The 20,016-nt window shown below is 45.9% G+C and overlaps 1 protein-coding gene and 1 non-coding gene across 4 annotated transcripts in view; both read right to left on the reverse strand.

Annotated features, from left to right (window-relative positions):
- Nucleotides 1–10,135: 10,135 nt before the first annotated feature.
- Nucleotides 10,136–20,016, reverse strand: part of LMBRD1 (LMBR1 domain containing 1) — a 100,946-nt gene continuing 91,065 nt past the window's right edge. For all 3 annotated transcript variants that reach the window (XM_053286735.1, XM_053286734.1, XM_053286736.1), the window contains exons 15-16: nt 13,921–14,012; nt 10,136–13,021 (exon numbers count right to left, since the gene is read on the reverse strand). In XM_053286735.1, coding sequence (XP_053142710.1) covers nt 12,902–13,021; nt 13,921–14,012 — 212 coding nt within the window. In that variant the 3' untranslated portion in view covers nt 10,136–12,901. The remainder of the gene's footprint in view (nt 13,022–13,920; nt 14,013–20,016) is intronic.
- LOC128341382 (small Cajal body-specific RNA 15) lies at nt 14,422–14,552 on the reverse strand. Its single transcript, XR_008314387.1, has one exon. It is a non-coding gene; the product is annotated as a small Cajal body-specific RNA 15 (non-coding RNA).

Here is a 20,016-nt window from a genome sequence, read left to right on the forward strand (position 1 = left end):
TTGTTACTGTCAGGAGTTTCAGAAGGTAGAGAATATTCAAAGGCTGCTTTACAAGATCCCACTATATTAAGAAGCCAGTGCCTGCATGCACTTCCCACTCCTTTCCCGATCTCCATGCTCCATAGTGGTTTGGGTACTGTGTACGTTAGACCCTATATATCATGGACTCTAAGCACAATCTTATGTGCCATCTTGATCACACTGTTCATGTGCCCAGTGGAAACAGCAAGAGTATACAGAGAAATGGTTGTGAGCTTTCCTGACCCAGCTTTTAATGGGCACCTCCATAAAGTAGGTATTGTGGCAATAGCTCCACTAGTGGGAGGGGAATGTTGCTCAGTGGTGGAACATTTGATTTGCATACTGAAGGTCCCTGGCATCTCTGGGTAAGTCTGCGATAGACCCCCTCTCTGAAACCCTGGAGAGCTGCTGCCAGTCACAGTGGACAATACTGAGCTAGATGGAGAAATAGTCTGACTCATGATAAAGCTGCCTCATATGGTGTACAGGTGGCCCTTGTTATCTGTGGACTCTCAAATTGCAGTTTCATATATCTGTGGTTGGGTCTGAGACCCAGTTTATCAGCGAGTAGAAAACTAGGTGAAATCCACCTGTCTGTGGGTTTTGAATGACTAGAAAAGGTCAAATATGTATAACTATATAAACGGAGTGGAGGCCCAATATAGGTTGCCGTACACCGCCAGGGAGCCTTCCTGGTGTGGGTGGCTGCCCTTCGGGCCTCAGAGATGCTGTGGTGCCTGGGTAGACCAGAGAACTCGAGTGGGGACGGATACTGCCCATACTTCTGAGGAGAATGACCTTTCAGGTAATTGTCAACTATTCATTCTTCCTCAGAAGAGGGCAGTATCCGTGATGCTGGGACCTACCATAGCCCCTGTTGACCGGGTGGGATCTCTGGTCTGGCCTTAGGTAGAGACTACCTGCTGCAGAACCCGCCTGCCAAACGCAGCGTCAGCCGAGGTCCAGTCGTGTATCTTGTAATGACGTACAAAAGTAGGCAGGGAGGCCCAGGTAGCTGCCAGGCAGATATCAACCAGCGAGGCTGTGGTGGAAAAGGTGGCTGTGGCTGCCACGCTCCTGGTGGAATGAGCTGTGACCCCTTCTGGGGCCAGTACTCCGGATGCCTCATAGGCGAGTTGGATGCAAGCGCAGATCCAGCGGGAAACGGAGGCCATGGAAACCCTTTTCCGCAGAGAGCCTACCCTGAAGGATATAAAGAGGGAGTCACATTATCAGATAGGCTTGGTACGATGCAGGTAAATCCTTACTGCCCTACGCACGTCCAGCCTGTGCCACTCCTTTTCTTTGGGCGAGGAGGGCTTTGGACAGAAGGAAGGCAGCATTAGCTCCTGGGCCCTGTGGAAGACTGAATTTACCTTAGGGATGTAAGAAGGATCTGTGTGCAACAGAACATAGTCTGGGAAGACCAGGCACAGTTCCCTGCGCGCTGACACTGCCCCCAGGTCAGAAACCCGCCGGGCTGAAGTGATAGCCACCAAGAACAGCACCTTGAGGGACAGAATCCTCAGCGGCACCGATCTCAAAGGTTCGAAGGGTGGCTTGGTCAAGGTCCTCAAGACCAGGCTTAGGTCCCACGTGGGGAACCTGTGTACCACTGGGGGGTTGAGAAGGGACGCTCCCTTGAGGAATCTCTGGATGTGGGGGTGTGTTGAGAGGGAGCGTGCCCCCTGAACCTGTAGTACGGTGGCAATGGCGAAGACCTGCCGCCGAAGAGTGTTGGGGCAGAGACCCTTATCCAGGCCCTCTTGGAGGGAACCCAGTACATGCAAAACTGAGGCCTCGAGCGGGGCTACCCGCTTTGAATCGCACCACCTCGCGAAGGTCCTCCAGCTTGACTGGTAGACCCTAACAGTAGAAGGCTGGCGGGAGACCAGGATAGTCTCTTGAACTGCCCTGGAGTAACCGATCAACTCTAGAGAGCTCCGCTCAACCTCCAGGCATGTAGATTGAGCCAGTCTGGCTGAGGATGAAAGACTGGCCCCTGCCTGAGAAGGTGCGGGTGGTTTCCCAGGGAAATGGGCAGTGCACTGGACAGCGCGACTAGGTCCGAAAACCAAGGTTGACGGGGCCAGTGAGGTGCCACCAGGATGACCTCCGCCTGTAGAAGGCAGATCCTCCTGATGGTCTGCAGGATGATGGCCGTTGGCAGAAAGGCATAGAGGTGTCCAGGTGGCCTGGAGTGAGACAGAGTGTCCGCTCCCTCAGCCCCTGGAGTCCAGTACCTGGTTAGGAATCGAGGCAGCAGAGCGTTCCCCGGGGAGGCGAAGAGATCCATCGCCCCGAACTATCCGGTCGAACACCCGAGGATCCAGAGACCATTCGGCTTGGTCGATCTGGGCCCGGCTCAGCCAGTCTGCTACTGTGTTCTGGACCGCCCTGATGTGGTTGGCCCTGAGAGACCGCAGGTTTCTCTCTGCCCACTCCATTAGGTTCGAAGCCTCTCGCATCAGGGAGTGGGAGCTGGTCCCTCCCTGCCTGTTGATGTGGGCCTTTGCCGTTGCGCTGTCTGTCTGGACCAGCACATGCCTGTTTCAGAGCAGTGGAAGGAACTCCCTGAGGGAATTCTGAATGGCCTGGAGTTCCAGTCAATTTATGGATTTTTTCCTTTGGGCCTTGGTCCATTGCACCTGTGCTACCTGCTGCTGACAGTGGCCGCCCCAACCCTGAAGGCTGGCATCGGTGGTGACCTGGACCCGGTTGACCTGCAGGAACTGTACCCCCCTGCTGGCTGCGGGGGAGGACCACCAGGTCAGGGACCATAGAACTGGGGCTGGTAGGGTTACCCTCAGTTGGGACCTTCTCAGGATGTGGTCCTGGTAGGGCAGCAGGAACCATTGGAGTAGTCGTGAGTGTGAACGGCTCCACGGCACTATCCCTATAGCTGAGATCATGAGGACCTGAAGGCAGCTCAGAGAGAGAACATCCGAGCGTGGTCGATGAGCTAGGGAGCGGCACTGGGCGGCCAGTTTGGACTGGCGATCGGAGGGAAGGAACACCTACCCTGGACCGTGTCGATGAGCGTCCCCAAATGAAGGACCCTTGTTGGGGGTGTTAGGGAGCTCTTCTGGAGGTTTACAATGAAACCGTGGGTCCTCAGGATCTCCAGGCTGGAGTGGACGTCCGCCAAGCCCTTGGCAAACGACCGTGACCGGATCAAAATGTTGTCCAAATACGGGTAAAGATGGACTCCCCCGGTCCTCAAGTGTGCCACGATTGCCACCATGAGCTTGGTGAACACCCGGGGTGCAGTCGAGAGCCCGAAGGGTAGGGCACGATACTGGAAGTGGCGGAAGCGCCTGTCCTAGGGGTGGATGGGGACATGGAGATATGCCTCCTTGAGGTCCACTGAGGACAGGAAGTCCCCCCGCTGGAGGGCCATTAGGATGGATCGGAGGGTCTCTATGCGGAACGCCCTCCTCCTCAGGAACCTGTTGACGTACTTCAGGTCCAGAATTGCCCTCCATTCCTCGTTCTTCTTGGGGACTAGGAAGAGGATTGAGTAAACCCCCTGACCCTGTTCCCTGGGCGGGGCTGGCTCTATGGCCTGAATGCTGACTAGGTGGTGAATGGCCTCCAGCATCAGCTGATGCTTGGGCCCCTTGAGGGCCCGGGGGGAGGGGAGGAACCTGTCCCTGGGCTGACTGACAATGTCCAGGGAATAGCCCTGGGAAACAGTCTGGAGGACCCAGGCATCCGAGCACGTCTGAGCCCAGACGTGCACGAACCACTGAAGCCTCCCCCCCTCCACCTGTGAGAACTTCTGCTCCGAGTCATTGAGAGGAATTGCGCCTAAGGGCGGGCTTGGCTGGGTGCCCAGGCTGCTGGAAGCATCGTGCTGCGTTGTCCTGAAAGCAGTTCTGGGGTCAGACCTGAAGGCCTTGAAAGAGGGAGAAGAGGAGGAGGCGGGAGAGAAGCGTCTGCGCTCAGTGCGCTGGGCTGTCATGGGCATGGCCTTTTTCCTATCCGTGGTTTCCATTAGAACGGGTTCTAAGGCCTCCCCAAACAGCTTGCCGCCCTTAAAGGCTGAGTTAGCTAGGTTAGATCTGGACTTCTGGTCCACCTTCCAGTCTTTGAGCCACAGGTGGCGCCTGACTGTGATGTCTGAGGCCATAGCCCTGGAAGAGAGTTGGGCTGCATCCAAGGTAGAGTTGGCCATAAAGGCCGACGCCTTGCCCAGCTTATTAAGGTCCTGCCTGAGGGCGACCAGCTCATGTGGGACTAGAGTTGCTACCTGCTTAACCCATAGAACCGCCGCTCTGGTGAATATGGAGTTGGCTGTAGAGGCCCTAATTGAAAGGGCCGACGCTTCATGTGACCTGCGTAGGGCAGCATCGCATTTTTTGTCGTCCAGGTTTCTTAGGACTTCGTCTCCGTCCTTGGTCAGCACTGCCCCTGTCACCAGGGCGGCCACCTCTGCGTCCACCAGTGGCACCTGGAGTTTTTCTATTAAAACTCTGGATGAGGTGTAAAGGCGGCGCACGGCCTGCGGGGGCCCTTTGCATTCGCTAGGCTTGTCCCACTCGCTCTGGAAAAGATCCAAGAACAGCTGAGGGCAGGGAACAGCCACCTCCGGTTGTTTTAATGAGGGAAGAACCAGTGGGTCTCTCTCAGGTCTGAGGGCTTTTGCAGACCTTGTGGAGGAGGATGGGGAAATCGGCCTGTATAAACGGGCGATATTGAGGCTGCTGAGTGGCGATTGCCCCCCCTCGTCCCCCGAGAGCTCGCCTTCCTCCCACTTGGAATCGGGAGTCCTTGGGGTCCTCAAAGAGGTCCCTGGGGGAGCTGGGCTGGTGGCAGGGTGACAGAACAGGTGGATCCAGGTCTCAGGGGCATGTGTGGGTCTCTGGAGACCTAGCGCCCGCTGAGGGTCTTGTAGTGGCTGCCACCATGTTGGGGTCACCTAAGATGGCCACCACCTTGTGGAGGGTGCCTGAGGAGGCTGTCACAGGCGAAACGGTTGCCTGGCTGGCTGGGGAAGCTGGGGTGTGAACCGCGGCCGAGGCGGGAGGCCATGGGAGCTTCCGCAGCTCATGGTGCAGAAGGGCCGGAAAGGCCGGGAGAACCTCCTCCTCTCCTGCCTCGGGCTCCAAGAGAGAAGACACCTGAAAGGCACAGGGCCGCTTGTCTGGGGGAAGCCCGGGAAGAGCGCCCGCTTCAAAATCCACCCACAGGTCCTCCGGTGGGTCTCCACCCTCCAGGGTCCCACCGGAGCCAAAGTGCCAGCTGACTCACCCGTCCCTGAGGTGGGACTGCCGCCGCTCTTCTTTCCTTTCCCGCTGCCGCCTTGCTTCTACTTTTTTGCCTTGCTTGCGGCCCTGGTTGTCCTAGCAGGCTGCCAAGCATCAGGCGCAGGAGCGGTTGCCATCGCCCACTCAGCCTGGCAGAGGGAGTGTGCCAGAGGGTCCTCTGAGAGGGAGGGAGAGACCTCCCTCTCGCCACGAGAGAGCTCCGCTGCCATCGGCAAGCGCTGTGAGCTGCGGCAGAGGAGCTGTGCTGCTTTGCCCCTCTCCCCGGGGAATTGCTTGCTGGAATGCCCAGAGAGGGGGAGGGGCAGGAAGAAGTAGAAGACCACGTGGCATGGAGGCCTTGGTAGAGGTGCGTCCTGTTAGGAGCAGACAGGGCAAAGAACTGGAGACTCGGGGGTTGCCATGCCCCCTAAGAGGAGATCTTTTGAATTGGCCCTGTCTGGGAGCAGGAAGTGGGTGGCAACCCAGCATCACGGATACTGCCCTCTTCTGAGGGAGAAGCAGAGTTATTGACCCCAAGCCCTAGGAAGCTTGATTTTCCCCCCCCAGTATGTCTCATCGCACCTTAATTTATCTGAATTCCTCAGGTGGGTTGGGTCCCCCGCCCTTTTTCTTTTAAAGAAAATGCTTGCTCCACATCAGAAGATTTCCATTAATGATTTTGTGTCACAGTAACTGATAGGGGAGTCTCCTGAGTCTTATTTTTTCTGTTCTAATTTATTTTTGTTTGCCTGTCATTTTTCAGTCATTTCTATTCAATACCTCCTTGTTCCTTTTCCCATGAAGGCAGTAAGAGCAGCAGCAGTGGGGGCTATGCCTGCTAAAAATAATACAATTGTTACTGGTTTTAATCCTCCTCCCAAAGCCATTTAGAGAAGCTTGACTTAACATTGTAGTTAATGGCTAATTGATTGTTTTAGAAGGTGTACATTCTTATTTGCCAGGTGATTGTTTCCTGCATGGTGATCTAAATAAACAAAAAAGCCACATAGAGAAGTATAATGTGGTTATATATTTTGAAGCAAGTCTTTATGCCTCAGCACATGGCTAACCAAGAGGCATACGGTGCTTCCCAACAGCTTTTTGGAAGTGCTATGTTTCCTTAGTTCCAGTTATTGGCTTCCGCCCATTCTATATTAAGACAGAACCATGTAAGACCCCCTTACATGTGCTTTCTGTGGTTGCTCCCACACTAGACCAGGTAGTTTTAAGATTCCAGCCATGTGTTTTATCCTGATGGCATATTTACAGACCATACAAGCTCCTAGGGGCCCAGCCATTGCTTATGTAAACATTATGGTATGCAAGTGGGTTATTTTCCCCACCCCCCAGGTACCTAATTCAGCTATAAGACTCTAGCACCACACCGGTACCACTAATGTAAAATGGTTTTACACCTAGCCCAATCCAATACTGTACTACATTCAAGCTAAAGTGTGGATTTCTGTGTATGACTGAAAGACAAGACAGGAAATATTCGCATCCTGCTCATGAATTTACATCTGGTCAAACTGAACTGCAGATATGCTTCCCTGCTCCGACCATCTCCACTAGCTTTTGATGTATAAAAGTGGCTTAGCAGAAGGGAAATAAAACTAGTTAAGAGTCCGTCCCCCCCCACGCCACCGCTTTAAAGAATGAAACTGATGGTTCTCCAAGACTAGACACATCACAAAAATGCTAAGCACAAAATACAGCCTTGGAGAATCTGAAGTGACTGCATAGTACTTGGAATATTCAGATAACTCCCTGGCTGTTTATCAGAGGAAATGAAGTAGTTTTCAACATTTGGAGACCAAGGAGAAAACTTTATTCCCATATAGGAGCAACTTTTCTGGGAGCAGCAACCATGCAGTCAGAGGCAGTGTTAATACTGACCCAATCATGTGTGCCGGGGCTGATCACATGGGTGATCATGACATCATGCCATTTTGAAACTGATTTCTGATCACACTTCACATAGCTAGTGCTTACTTTTAAAGCTCTTTATAGATGAACCCAAGTACCTGAAGTACACCATCTGCCACATGTAGCTTCCCCTGCACCAAGATCTTAGTCAGAAGTTAAGTGGGTGGCACTCATGGGGGGGGGGGCGCTTTGGGCTGCAATGCTCCAATTGCAGAATGCTCTCACCAGGGAGACTTGCCTGTGCCTACTCACATCTTTTCAGCAGCAGGCACTGATTTTTAAGCACTGACGAGACAACTCAGTCTCTTGACATTTTATTTTGATGCTTTTAGCAGTTACCTAATTCTGTGGTAGTACTGTACCGTTATTTTTTTAACTTCTTCTTGTGGTCACTGTGACCACTTGCTATACTGAAAGTGTGGGATATAAGCACCTAAATAAATCCCCCATGGCCGGAGTAACCTTTAAAAAGCTGACAACGAGAGAAAGAGAGCACGAGAGAGAGAGAGAGAGAGAGAGAGCGCAAGAGAGCGAGTGGAGGTAGGTAGGATTGGTGTTCCCAGTGCATTTAAAGATCATCTTTGTCAAGGATATATTCAACTTATTTATGAACCAGTGCAATAAAACTGCATTGCAGTAACCTCTAAGAGTCATCCAGTCTGTGTGTTCATAACATTTAAGCGGGGGGAGACGTCAGCCAGTATTTTGAACACATTGTTAGATCAAAACCTGGCCACACAGAGTCTACTTAGCAGGAATTATTCCTATGAATAATTCATATTGGACAGGAGTGATGCACTAAGGGGCCAATGCACATTGATTAGTACAATTTCTAAGCACTTGCACACTATCCTTTAGTTTTACATTTATACCTCACTCTGGTCCTCATCCAACGCTCTAACCACTACATGGGGGGGGGGGATAGTAAACCTTGACACAATGTCAAAGACTATTGAAACTATGATTAATCTATAAGCAACAGCTTTTCTGACAATGGAACAAACATCTTTTAAAGCCCAATACTTCTAAATGATATACCTCAAATGATCAAGCCTTCTCTAGCTTCTTTAAATAAGACATATTGCAAATTTTACCTTCGAGTAGTTTAAGATCTTTTCCACCCAGCCCAGCTTTATACCTCTATCATGCTATTCAAGACAGTATTCTTCCTTATTATGGCATTTATAGTTAACTGCAGTGAAATTCTTTACCACCTGTCTTAGCAAAAAAGACAAAGACAAAAAATGGTTCTAAGATCATTCCAATATAGCAGGGGGATTGCTGTGACACATGTACTAAAAAAAGTGACAGAAGATAGCAAAACATTCAGGGCAGCTTTTCATCCCCACATCCTTGACCTAATTCAGTCTTGTCATGTGTTTTGACTGCAGGGTGCGAAAATCATTTCAGGGATAATTCCAAGACTAGAAATAATCTGGGGAATAAAAGGGGGCTATGAAATTAAACTGAAAAACTAGACAGCTTAATCTAGTCAATTGCCTGCATCAGAATGAGAAACATTTTAAAATCACCTTTTCCAGAACTCAAGACAAATGTACAGTTACATCACTATTTTACCTTTTTAGAAGTGGTGATTCTCTTTATTTAGCAGGGGGAGAGCAACTGGCACTCTATGGATATAGTAGACAGACTTTGAGCATTTATAAGATTTAATGATCAAATTTGCTGTTATTCCAAAAAGGTCTTGGCAGGTACAAGAGGCAACAAGTATTTGAGTAGACTTACCATGCACAATACCTTCGCTAGAAATTGGTAACTACTTTATGTGTCTTGGATGCATACTAAATACAAAAGTTGCACAAGAGTTTGCTAAATAATATAGCAGGCAAACTGCTGCAATTGCACAACATACTGCACTTGTTCTACAATATTCTTATCCTAGGACAAGTCAGTATTTGAAAGGTTTGATGCAATGGGTAACAGATAATGGAGAATCTGAAGACTATGAATTTTTGCTTGTTAGATTCTTTAGGGTTTGGGGTGGGGGGCAGGCTGTTTTCAGACACAAATCTGCAACCATGACAAGTAACAAAATTTTAAGTCAAGAAGTTCAAAACCTGAGAATCCAGCCAGTCAGCAAGCCACTTATGAACACTGGCCAACATCCACACTAATGCTGTGCATGTGAAAACCCCCAAAGCATGCATACAATGGCCCAATGCCCACTTCTGAAGCAAAGATGCTTGAGCGTGAGGTGGTGTGTAATTTTTACCGATCTTCCCTTTCCCTAAAAGTGTTCTGTAAAATGTGCAAATAGATCCTTGAGGACTGCACAACCCTCAGGGACCTATTTTCACCTTGCACAGAGTGCTTCCAGAGGAAGGGGAGTCTGGAGTAAGCCTCACTCTTGTGTGCCCAAGTTTCAGAAGCAGGCATGCAGTCACTGCATATATGGTTTCTGGGGCCCTGCCTGCACAGCATTAGTGTGGCTATTGGTACGCAAGTTGTTCACAACTGCTGTCAAATATCAAACAGTTTCCTGTGAGGAAAAGCAGCTTTTGAACTCAAGCAATCCTCAGTAGCTGAAGCATTTGGCCAATGGTCAATTACTGACAGCAGTGTGAGAGTGGCTTTTCCATGGCTTCTACTCCTCAACTCTTGGAAACACATGAATGAACACATCATGTGGTTTGGGCCAATAACTCACAAGGTCATGCTAAAGAAAGCTGCTTTAAAAGTGGGCAAAGAGGAAGCTTTTAAAGTGGTGGTTCTCTTATGTTTAACAGGGTCCCTATTCAACCCCAGCATAATGTATTTCCGGTGGTGGTGGTTGGTGTCAGTTTTGTGTGTGTTTTTATGATTGGAGCTCTTTGACAGGTATTATCTTATTCTATGTAAACTGCTTTGAAAACTTGTTGAAAAGTGTTGATTCCAGTGCAAAAGATCACAGTAGAACATGGGCATAAATCAATCAATCCTTAAAGAGATATGCAAACAATTTATTGCTACATTTAAAATATAACGGAATGGCAACTCACAAATAAATTCCTCGCTTGCTATTACTTCAATACAGAGTTTGAATGTGCTTCAGTCTTTCAATATTTTATATTCTTTGTCACTTTATCCTGCAAGTGTGGCTGGGACTTCAGAATTCCACTTGTGCTTCTTTGGATCCAACTCTACATCCAGTCCTTGGGATAGGAAAGTCTGTGCTCACTGTTTTATGGAATGATGGAGTCAATTGAAGACATTTGTTCCATGTATCATTATGCAAGTTTCTTACAGAATCCACTTCTTTCAAAAATGATATATTACATAACCCTAGCACAGGGTCACTGGTGCCACAAAGAAGATACTCCATTGTGAGCAAAAACTAATGAAATTGAAAGCTGTACATAACATGTATAGGCTTAAAAAGGCTTTGTGCAAGTTGTGTTTTGCCACTCCAAGGCAATTATGGAGAAAAAATTCAAATGAAAAGACTTTATTCAATCTCCCAAAGTCTGGCATTCATCAGTGACATATTGGCCGAGTATGCCTAATCAACATGTTTTCATGTTGTATCCACTGAAATGTAGGGCAATTGTAGGAACTTAGGGCAATTTCAGGGGCACTACAGCCGAAAAGTTCCCTGTATCATGACATAAAAACAAAGAAATACTGAAGCCCACTTATAAGCAAGGAAATTAAAAAACAAAAAGCCATTAATGCTGGTCCTTTGCATTGTTTCTGCTCTTAAACACATGCTACTTAGAAAATTGAAGGCTGTATTGGGCACAGAGACTGAAACAAGGAAGGCGCTGAGAAGCATTAAAATTAGAAGCAGGATGAAACCTTTGTGCGCCTCCAACAAACAACTAAACCTGGCTTTTTACCAGGTTTGAAGACCATTAGAAAACAAATACACAGTGGCTGATACACAGAGCAGCATTCAGAGGATACAGCAGGAGCCTCCCCATGTAAGGAGAGGCTGCTCTTAACTCAGTCAGTTTTCCAGAGTAGTGGTGCACACATGCAAGGGGAAAGAGAACAATTTTTGCCAGTTTCCTCTAGGTCCATAAGTGCTTTTTACCTTCCAGGAATATGTCCCCAAGGGTTACATAGGAAAGTGTGGGATGCGGTAAGGGGAGGATGTAGTGGAAATACCCAGAAGCCCTATGGAAGTACCTTTGTGGGCAGAGATCTGCTCATGGAAAGTGTCTGCATCCACTGCAGTCACCCAAGCTTTATCCTACACTGTTCCCAAGTGTCTCCTGATCCCCAGGAGTAGCTTTCTAGGGTACTGAGGGATCTGCCCTAGGAGGAGAGAGCAGGGAGGATTGTGTGCACAAATGCTGTTATGCTTGCATTATTTAGGATAATTAAAAATGCAATGTCCAGCCAAAACTATGGCAGAAGTATTTCATGGAGCTACATACACACAATAGCTGCAATATGGAAATATTCATTCACAAGTGTTTTGTTAACTATACATTTAAATTTTTAAGGAATAATAAGTCAATGAACAGTGAAGATTAAATAGCTTGTTTTTGATTCAAAAAAGTTTCAAACTTTTTTTCCAAAAAAGTTGAAAATTAGATGTTTTAAATTGTTTAAATCAAACAAGAATTTAAGTTCTTGTTTAAGAAGTCTAAAAATCTCAACACAAAGTAACTGTAGCCAAGATTCTGATTAAGTTTATTTTACAAATGATACAGGAAAAAAATTGGCATGATTTTAAATTATGCATTATATTTAATTATAAATGTGGAACAAAATGATAATACCAAATTTCAACAGTTTAGGCAATGCCATGTTTTCTCTGAATGTAGGATTGCAATACAAGGGTTAGAGGAGGCTTTGTATTAAAAATAGATGCTTTCAAGAGCAATTCTATTGTATACATGGCTTAAGGAGGGAGCAGGAGTGAGCGACCCTTAGACCTACAATTCAGAGAGGTTTGAGATGTAAGAGCGGCATCTGAGGTTGCCACCGCCACATCGTGTGCTCCCCACTGCAAGCCTCTACTGCAGTTGTGGGTTCTGATATACTGAGATTGGTGGGTTTGGACAAAAAAGCCAACCTCGGCATATCCTGCCCTACTCCCCTCAAGGAACCCAAGCTCTGTCATTGGCTTGAAGTTTCACTTATTGATGTCAGGTTCCCAGAGGGCAGGACATGCTGAGGTAACACCTGAACCTGCCCTCAGTCACGAGATGGCGAGAAACTGCCTGAAAAGGCCTACTGTTTTTACTTAGTTACTCACTGAAATCATCAAAAGTAATCCAACATTTCTGGGAACCCAGCAGTCACTAAAGTTACTGTCATGCGCATTTTAGGTGTATATTAACAGGTATCGGCAACTTTAATAATTTAGATTTCTATACATTAATCAGTTTGAATATACGTATTTCAACCATGTCGAAGTAAATGAGACTTAAAGTAAAACTAAAGAAGACTAGCAACAAAAAGCCAACTAAATTAAAGAACACGCTACAATATCAGGAGGATATACTCAAAAAAATAATACTTTTTAATCATTCCTTCATAAAAATCAGCTCTTTTGTAGCTATATATGTACATTTGCTATAATACAATAATACACTCAAAAGATCCCATTTCCCAATTCTGTGCTGTATCACCTGTCCCTCATATTAACATTGGCAAAAGTGTGAACTTCTTTCAAGGGCAGAGAAAAGTTCAAATCAAAATGACAATTTTCACAGTTTTATGCTGCATGCTTCAACCTTCAGGACCAAGGGCTTTCAACCATAATAGAGCGATGGTTCATCATCACTGGTATCTGAATCATCTTCATCCACTTCACCTTCTATGACAGATTTTTTCCCTTTGCAGCATGACACAATTAACCCAATTAAAAAGACCTGCAGATTTAAAATCAGCATAATGTGTTATTGATCACTTGGGAAGACTATGAAATAACAGATTTAGAGTGAGGCAACACTGTTGTGATGCAAATAATGTAACTGCCATTATATTAATAGGGATGTGCCTGGTCCGTAGCAGTCCGGACCGGCACCGAAGGGGGGCCTTTCTTTTAGGGAGGGGAGGGCTTACTAATTGGGGCGCTGGAAACCAGCCCCCCCGCCCCCCCGCGAGCGGATTAGGGCCAAAAGTAAACTACTGCCGCCGTCGCCCGCTCTCCCTCCCTCCCTCCCAGCCGCCCGCCCGAGTCCTCACCACATCGCCGGAGGCCTGGTCTACCCGGCCTCTTCCCCTGCTGGCGGGTAGACCGGGCCTCCGGCGGAACTCCCAGTCATCCTTTGCGGCGCGCGCGCGCACCCAAGGCCCAAGTTGGAGCCGAGACTTTGCCGAGAGAGGAGCTCTGTTCGTGAGCGCCTCTCTTTTTTGGAAAAACATGTGGTGAGGACTCGGGCGGGCGGCTGGGAGGGAGGGAGAGCGGGCGACGGCGGCAGTAGTTTACTTTTGGCCCTAATCCGCTCGCGGGGGGGGCGGCGGGGGCGGCTGGTTTCCAGCACCCCAATTACACAGTAAAATACAGGCGCTGGAGGGGGCAAAGAGGCGGGAGGGATAAGTAAGCCCTCCCCACCCTTAAAGGAAGACCCCCCACCCGGACCCGAACCGGCCAGGTCCGAACCGGTCCAGACAGTTCGGAGGCCTTTAGAATGGCCTCCAGACCGGTTCGGACACCCCCCTATATATTAAACCACTCAGGTTGCTGGTCTACGACCGAAATAAAGTTTTACATATTACATAAACCACTCAGGTGGATTTATAGGGACCTCCAAATAAGCTTACTTACTGCAATAAAAGCCCAGTTTCCAAAGTAATATGCAGCACTGAAGAACCAAAATTTGTGAAGGAATAAGTATGTCCGAGTAACAGTGCACTGGTCTGAAAGAAAACACAGTTTAAAAAGGTGAGGTGAAAAAGCAACTACCCCTAATTTTGTGTCATTGATAAGATTCTTACGAAGGTAATGTCTACACAAACTCTCTCTTAAAAAAAACAAACCAGCTACTCACTGTCATGAAATTTACTTAGAAGGCAGTTACATTAAAACTAGAATCACTGCCACTACATAACCATGGTAAGTGCTAGAACATTTTTTTTTTGGTCATTTTTCTATTTGAAACTTAACAGGTATCTATGTACAAATTTATACAAACATTTAACCTAACATTTGACGACACATCTAGATTACATTTAAATTACTCAAAACTTGGTACATAATTTTTTGATTTTATACTGCGAATCTATATTTCTATAAATGGAAAGAATCCAAAAACATTTTTAAATTACATATTGTTGGCAGATAGTAGTAAGGCCTATCTTGATCTCATATTAAGACCTTGTTCTTCCACCACTTAATTTAGGAGGACAGTATCAGTAGAGCCAACAGACTTCACTGGTTCTACTTTCTTAACCCTCCAGATGAGAAAGAGTTTGTTGAGAGCTGCTTTATAGTGGCTAAGACACTGAGCTAACCCAATACAAAATCTCACCTCTTCATGGACTCACTAGGTGCTCTCCGCCTCAGCTTCCCAGCTACAATACGAGAATACTACTTACCTTACAGGGCTTTTGTAATAGCAAAACAACATGTAAGAAGGCTACAGAAACATTTATTATAGATAAGAGATATGGAAAAAAGCACACTTCCCTGTCAGTCTTTAGAAATATTATACATGTATATTTGTTCCTATTTAAGCAGTTCTGTAGGAGGGAGCGTCTTACAGCAAAATACAGTGCTATAAGTGAACTGAAACCATTTTACGGGGCAAGGTGGGATAGAAATTGTATCACTAAATTATAAGAGTGAGACTTACATTTCCAAGTACAATACGCTTTAGAGGATTGCACTCCTGCAAGACACTCAAAAGGTTCTAATATTCTGCAACATTGGGAAGTAGTTTTCCTAGCATGAAGTCCCAAGTGTTTTGCTTGTCTATGAATCCATTCAGATGTAGTAGCAATGCTATTATTATCTTTGACTTTTAGATGTAAGATCTACAGAGTAAATTGGTTCTATGAGTATTTTTAAACACACTGCTTTAAAAAGTATTTTTAATACTATTCTTTTTAAATACCATTGTATTTTAATACTATTCTGAAATGAAAGCAAGTTTTTCCCTATTTTGGGCCTCCCCACCCTGCCAAATTTTCCTCACATCACTTCCTCAAACTAGGCCCGTGTATATGCCAGAGACTTCTGGATTAGCAGTGTCTATTCTAGACTCCCATGTTCATCCTTTGGATTTTTCTTGACAGCACTTTGTACATTAAACCCATTTCCACCTAAACTAAGCAGCTTCAAAGTCTGTTTGGCTGCAGCCTGACTTCTTCCACTGCTCTGCCCAGATTTTAGCAGTCTCTTTTGCTACAAACAAAATCTGGTGGACTCTGCTTGATGTTTTAAGCCTTGCCCACAGATATAGGAAAGGATTTCAAGCCTAGTCACTGTTAAGTGCTCACTTAACACACATGGATTAAAAAAAAAAAAAATAAATCGCTGCCCAAATATCAATAAGGCAAATTAAGGGCAGCTTAACTTGTGATGCTCAGAGTTGTCATGAGTGCAAAGGAAAAGAGGGCATGGCCATGTGGACCAGCAGATTCCTATAATGTAAGTGCAAAATACAACCTAAGACATTTAATGGCTATGGATTACTTCTAATGCAACTTAAAATACACATATCTCTGACACTGCCATATGACGAGGATTTACATCCACTGATACCCAACCCCAATCGATACAAGCAAGGGTTCCAACAACCATTTTTTGTCTTTGTGCCAACAGCCCTCAATAGCTGCGCTTAGTGATCTATCACCAACTAGTCCAAGACTTTGCTCCTCTGATTTGGTATGCAAAAAGACTAGAAGACAGGCAGCTGAGATAGGAGAAGGGGTGAAAGGGAAGGAGAATTCAGGCTCCCCCTAGCAGCTGTCCATGCCTCCTTAGGTTCTCCGAACAGCACGGGCTTACAGCACAATCCTAAGCATATTTACTTCTAAACACTACTGTGTGCAATATGTACTTCTAGGCAAATGTGCACAGGATTGCAGCTTTAGTATTCTAGACTGCTTCACCAAGGCAGACAAGGAAAATCCTTTAACACTCGGTCTGGGATAATTCTCTAGCCCAACATGCCTCCTGTCCATTTCCCCTCCAATATCTTTTACAGCTTGGGCTCAACGAACATGCTGCTCCCATCCTCGGCTGTTCTTCTCTTTGGTATTTTAAAATGCATTAAAGCTGTGTGAATGCAACAGACCTCCAAACCCACAGCTCACACAACAGGCCATTTGCTACTTCTGCTGAAATTTGGATATCTTGAGCAGAAGCCTCCCACCACCAGCCAGGCAACAAGCGCGATAATCTGTATTGCATTATATTCAAGCAATGTGAAGCCAACAAAGAGCAAGGGACAGTTGTCAGGGGAATGAAGAACACCTTTAATACTGATGCATTCCATTGTTCTGAAAACTGGAACTAAAACTCACCTGAGTAGATCCCCTGTTGCATAGTTTGCAACTAAATGTTGCACAGATTTCCCTCTCTGCTAGTGTTTGTTTATTTTTCACAACTGTTTAACTGTATGAATGTTCTGTAAAGTCTTATTTGGTGAACTTTAACAAGAGCATGCATATGAAAGTAGTCAACCTGAATAGCCACGAATATAGATGATTCTGTGGCAGAATCTCAGGAAAGTTAGTTTGAATAAAGCAAAAGTAGCTTTGGCTGTGCAAGTCAAGGCAAAATCAAATCAATTTATAACTTGTCTGTTTTGACTAAGTTTGTCTATTTTGGTTTTATTTTACCCCCCCCCCCCCAGTTTACAAGTCAATACACACCCTTAAGTTTTGCTAGGGCACGTTGCATTTATAAATACTTAAAAAAATGTCCAATATTGTATTGGTATCCCTTCACTATATTGCATTGTTTCATAAAATTAGTATTTTTAGAAATTCAAAGTTTTCCATGGAGAACTATAACAGTGGAAATAGATAGTTTTAATGCACTATGCTAACTGGCCTTATCAAACACAGAAGTTCTCTGGCATAGTTCAAACACTTGAGAAATATCTCACAACTATTTCATCTGCTCCAGGCAAAAATATAAAGCTCAACAATCTTTGCTATAAAAGTGTTGAAGCATGACCAAGCTGAAGTACTGAACTGTCTCAGCTAAATTCTACACAGAACTTAAAACACAAGCTCAAAATGTGTAGGTTGAGATTCAGCTTGGCTATGAAACAGATTACCTTCAGAGTCAACCACTACATCCTATATGAAAAAAGGAAATAAAAAACATTTAATTAGTAGATCAGGACAGCATATTTTTCAGCACCATCTGCAACCCCTCCAGCTGCTCACCTGAATTAAAGAGCAATGAACAGATCTACAGATGGCTCTCTACAGTAATCTGACTAAACAAATTACAGTAGATATTTTGGACCTGTTTGACCTTCAAGAAATATAATGAAGAGTGACACCAGTTCAGTATTACAGTTACAATGTCTTTGTATCTTCCCTAGGGTGACAACAGCATTTACTTGGTATTACAGGACACAAAGCAATACAATTCGTATCCTGCATGTCCCTATACCTACAAAGTTTAATATTTATGAATAAGCATTCCATTGTAATCTGGATGCATTATTTATTTGATCTTTTGGCATTGGAAAATCCAGGGAATTGCCCCAAGTTGCTGATAATTTTTTTAAAAAAACATTTTATATCCCGCTCTTCCTCCAAGGAGCCCCCAGTGCAGTGTATTGCATACTTGGGTTTCTCCTCACAACAACCCTGTGAAGCAGGTTAGGCTGAGAGAGAAGTGACCGGCCCAGAGTCACCCAGCAAGTATCATGGCTGAATGGGGATTTGAACTCGGGTCTCCCTGGTCCTAGTCCAACACTCTAACCACTACACCACGCTGGTTTGTGGTGATAGAAGAGGGACCATAGCTTAGTTGTAGGGTGCATGCTCTGCATACAGAAGATCTCAGATTTCTTTAGTTAGGAGGACCACAAAGAGCAAGACTGGGATAGAGCTCTCCTTGAAGGTTTGTAAATCCAGTATAGTACAGGATAGACTGACTAACGTTCTGATTTGGTATAAGGTAGTTTCATATATTCAAAGTACAAATTACATGCAATCATTACAAAAATTGGAATTCTGGAAATTATTTGGAACAGTGTCCATGTGAATGTCACTCATGGCTCACAATATGTCATCTTGCATTCAATTAAAAAAGCAGCTGTATTTTCACATCTAACACATTGAAAGTCAACATGTCTTCAGCGTAAGAGTGCATCTCCGTCACAGAAGCATGCCTGCTGATGTTTTCTGCTCAAGGACAATGGCTTGTGTGACACACTGGAGCTAGCAGCAGGAAGGCCTCTGTGTGGTTATAGACTTTGATATACAACATAGAAGAGGGGTTCAAAACAGGAGAGCACTGGAAAAGTAGAGGTCCAGAGAGACAGAACCCCTGAATGAAGCAAGGGAGAAGCTGAGCCTTCTCACTTTGCCAAGCTGCAGGCTTCCGAGGGCCTCCCCTTTTTGGGGAAGCTGTGTGCCCAAAGCATCAACAGCCTAGCAGTTGTCTTTGTATGATGTGCAAAACAGACTCTACTACTTTAATCTGTCCTCATCTCCCCCACCACACAATCCTGGTTCTGGGTAGATAATTGATGATGATGATGATGAGAAATAATAATAATAAAATAATAATAATAATGTGATGATAAAATTCAGCCATCCCAGGTCCTTGGGAAGGACTCGATGTCTGGATAAAACAAACCAGTCAATAACACCTGTCTGACTGTGTTAACAAGAAATAATAAAGTACATGGCTTTTGGCTCAAACATCTGACCAGCTTACATAAAATATTAGCCAAGCAACTGAATGATATACTGGAAGGTGGAGAACTTGATGAATTGGTGACAGCTGGCAAGACCTGTCTTCTTCTGAAAGACTATGAAAAAGGTGCAGTACCAAGTAACTATAGGCCAATAACTTGCCTTCCAACAATATTCAAACTCATGACAGCAACTGTAGCAGATGCTGTGCAAGACCACCTAGAAAGTAACAGTTTGTTACCGATGGAACAGAAGGGAAACCGTCAGAAAACAAGAGGCATACAAAAGATCAGCTTCTTATTGACAAAACGGTTTTCGAAAATTGTAAACGAAGGAAGATGAATTTAAATGTAGCTTGGATTGACTATAAGAAAGCATTTGACTCATTACCACATTAGGGATGTGCCCGAATAGGCTTCGGCACCGGCGGGGGTACTACTTTAAGGGTGGGGGAGGGTGTACTCACTCCCCCGCTGGCGCTCTCCAAATTTCAAGTCCCTCGGGGCGGAAGCGTTCCTCCCTGCTGCCCCGTTCCCCCCGTCAGCCGGAAGTGGCCGGACGTCGCAAGCGCGCGGGCGCCCTTTGTGCGCGTGCACGGCAGGTGGGTGGGTGCACGTGCGCTCGCGACTTCCGGCCCACGGGGGGAACGCCGCCGCCCCAGGGGGCTTGAAATTTGGAGAGCGCCGGCGGGGGAAACGCGGCAGGGGGGTGAGTACACCCTCCCCCGCCCTTAAAGTAGTACCCCCGCCGGTGCCGAAGCACCGAATCCTGCCCCAGTGCCGAAACATTTTGGAGGCCTTTACAATGGCCTCCGAAACGTTTCGGGCACAAGCCTATACCACATAACTAGATTTTAAAATGCCTGGATATGATTGGAGTGAATGATAACATTACAAACTTAGTTAAAAAGGCAATGAATACATGGAAGACTGTTAACATCCGGAGGAATATTTCAATGAGACTCATTGTCGCCTTTACTTTTTGTAATCTCCCTAATTCCGCTATCCATTATCTTGAACAAACCAAACCATGG

The sequence above is a fragment of the Hemicordylus capensis genome, chromosome 1 (assembly GCF_027244095.1).
Source record: "Hemicordylus capensis ecotype Gifberg chromosome 1, rHemCap1.1.pri, whole genome shotgun sequence".
Taxonomy (NCBI): Eukaryota; Metazoa; Chordata; class Lepidosauria; order Squamata; family Cordylidae; genus Hemicordylus; species Hemicordylus capensis.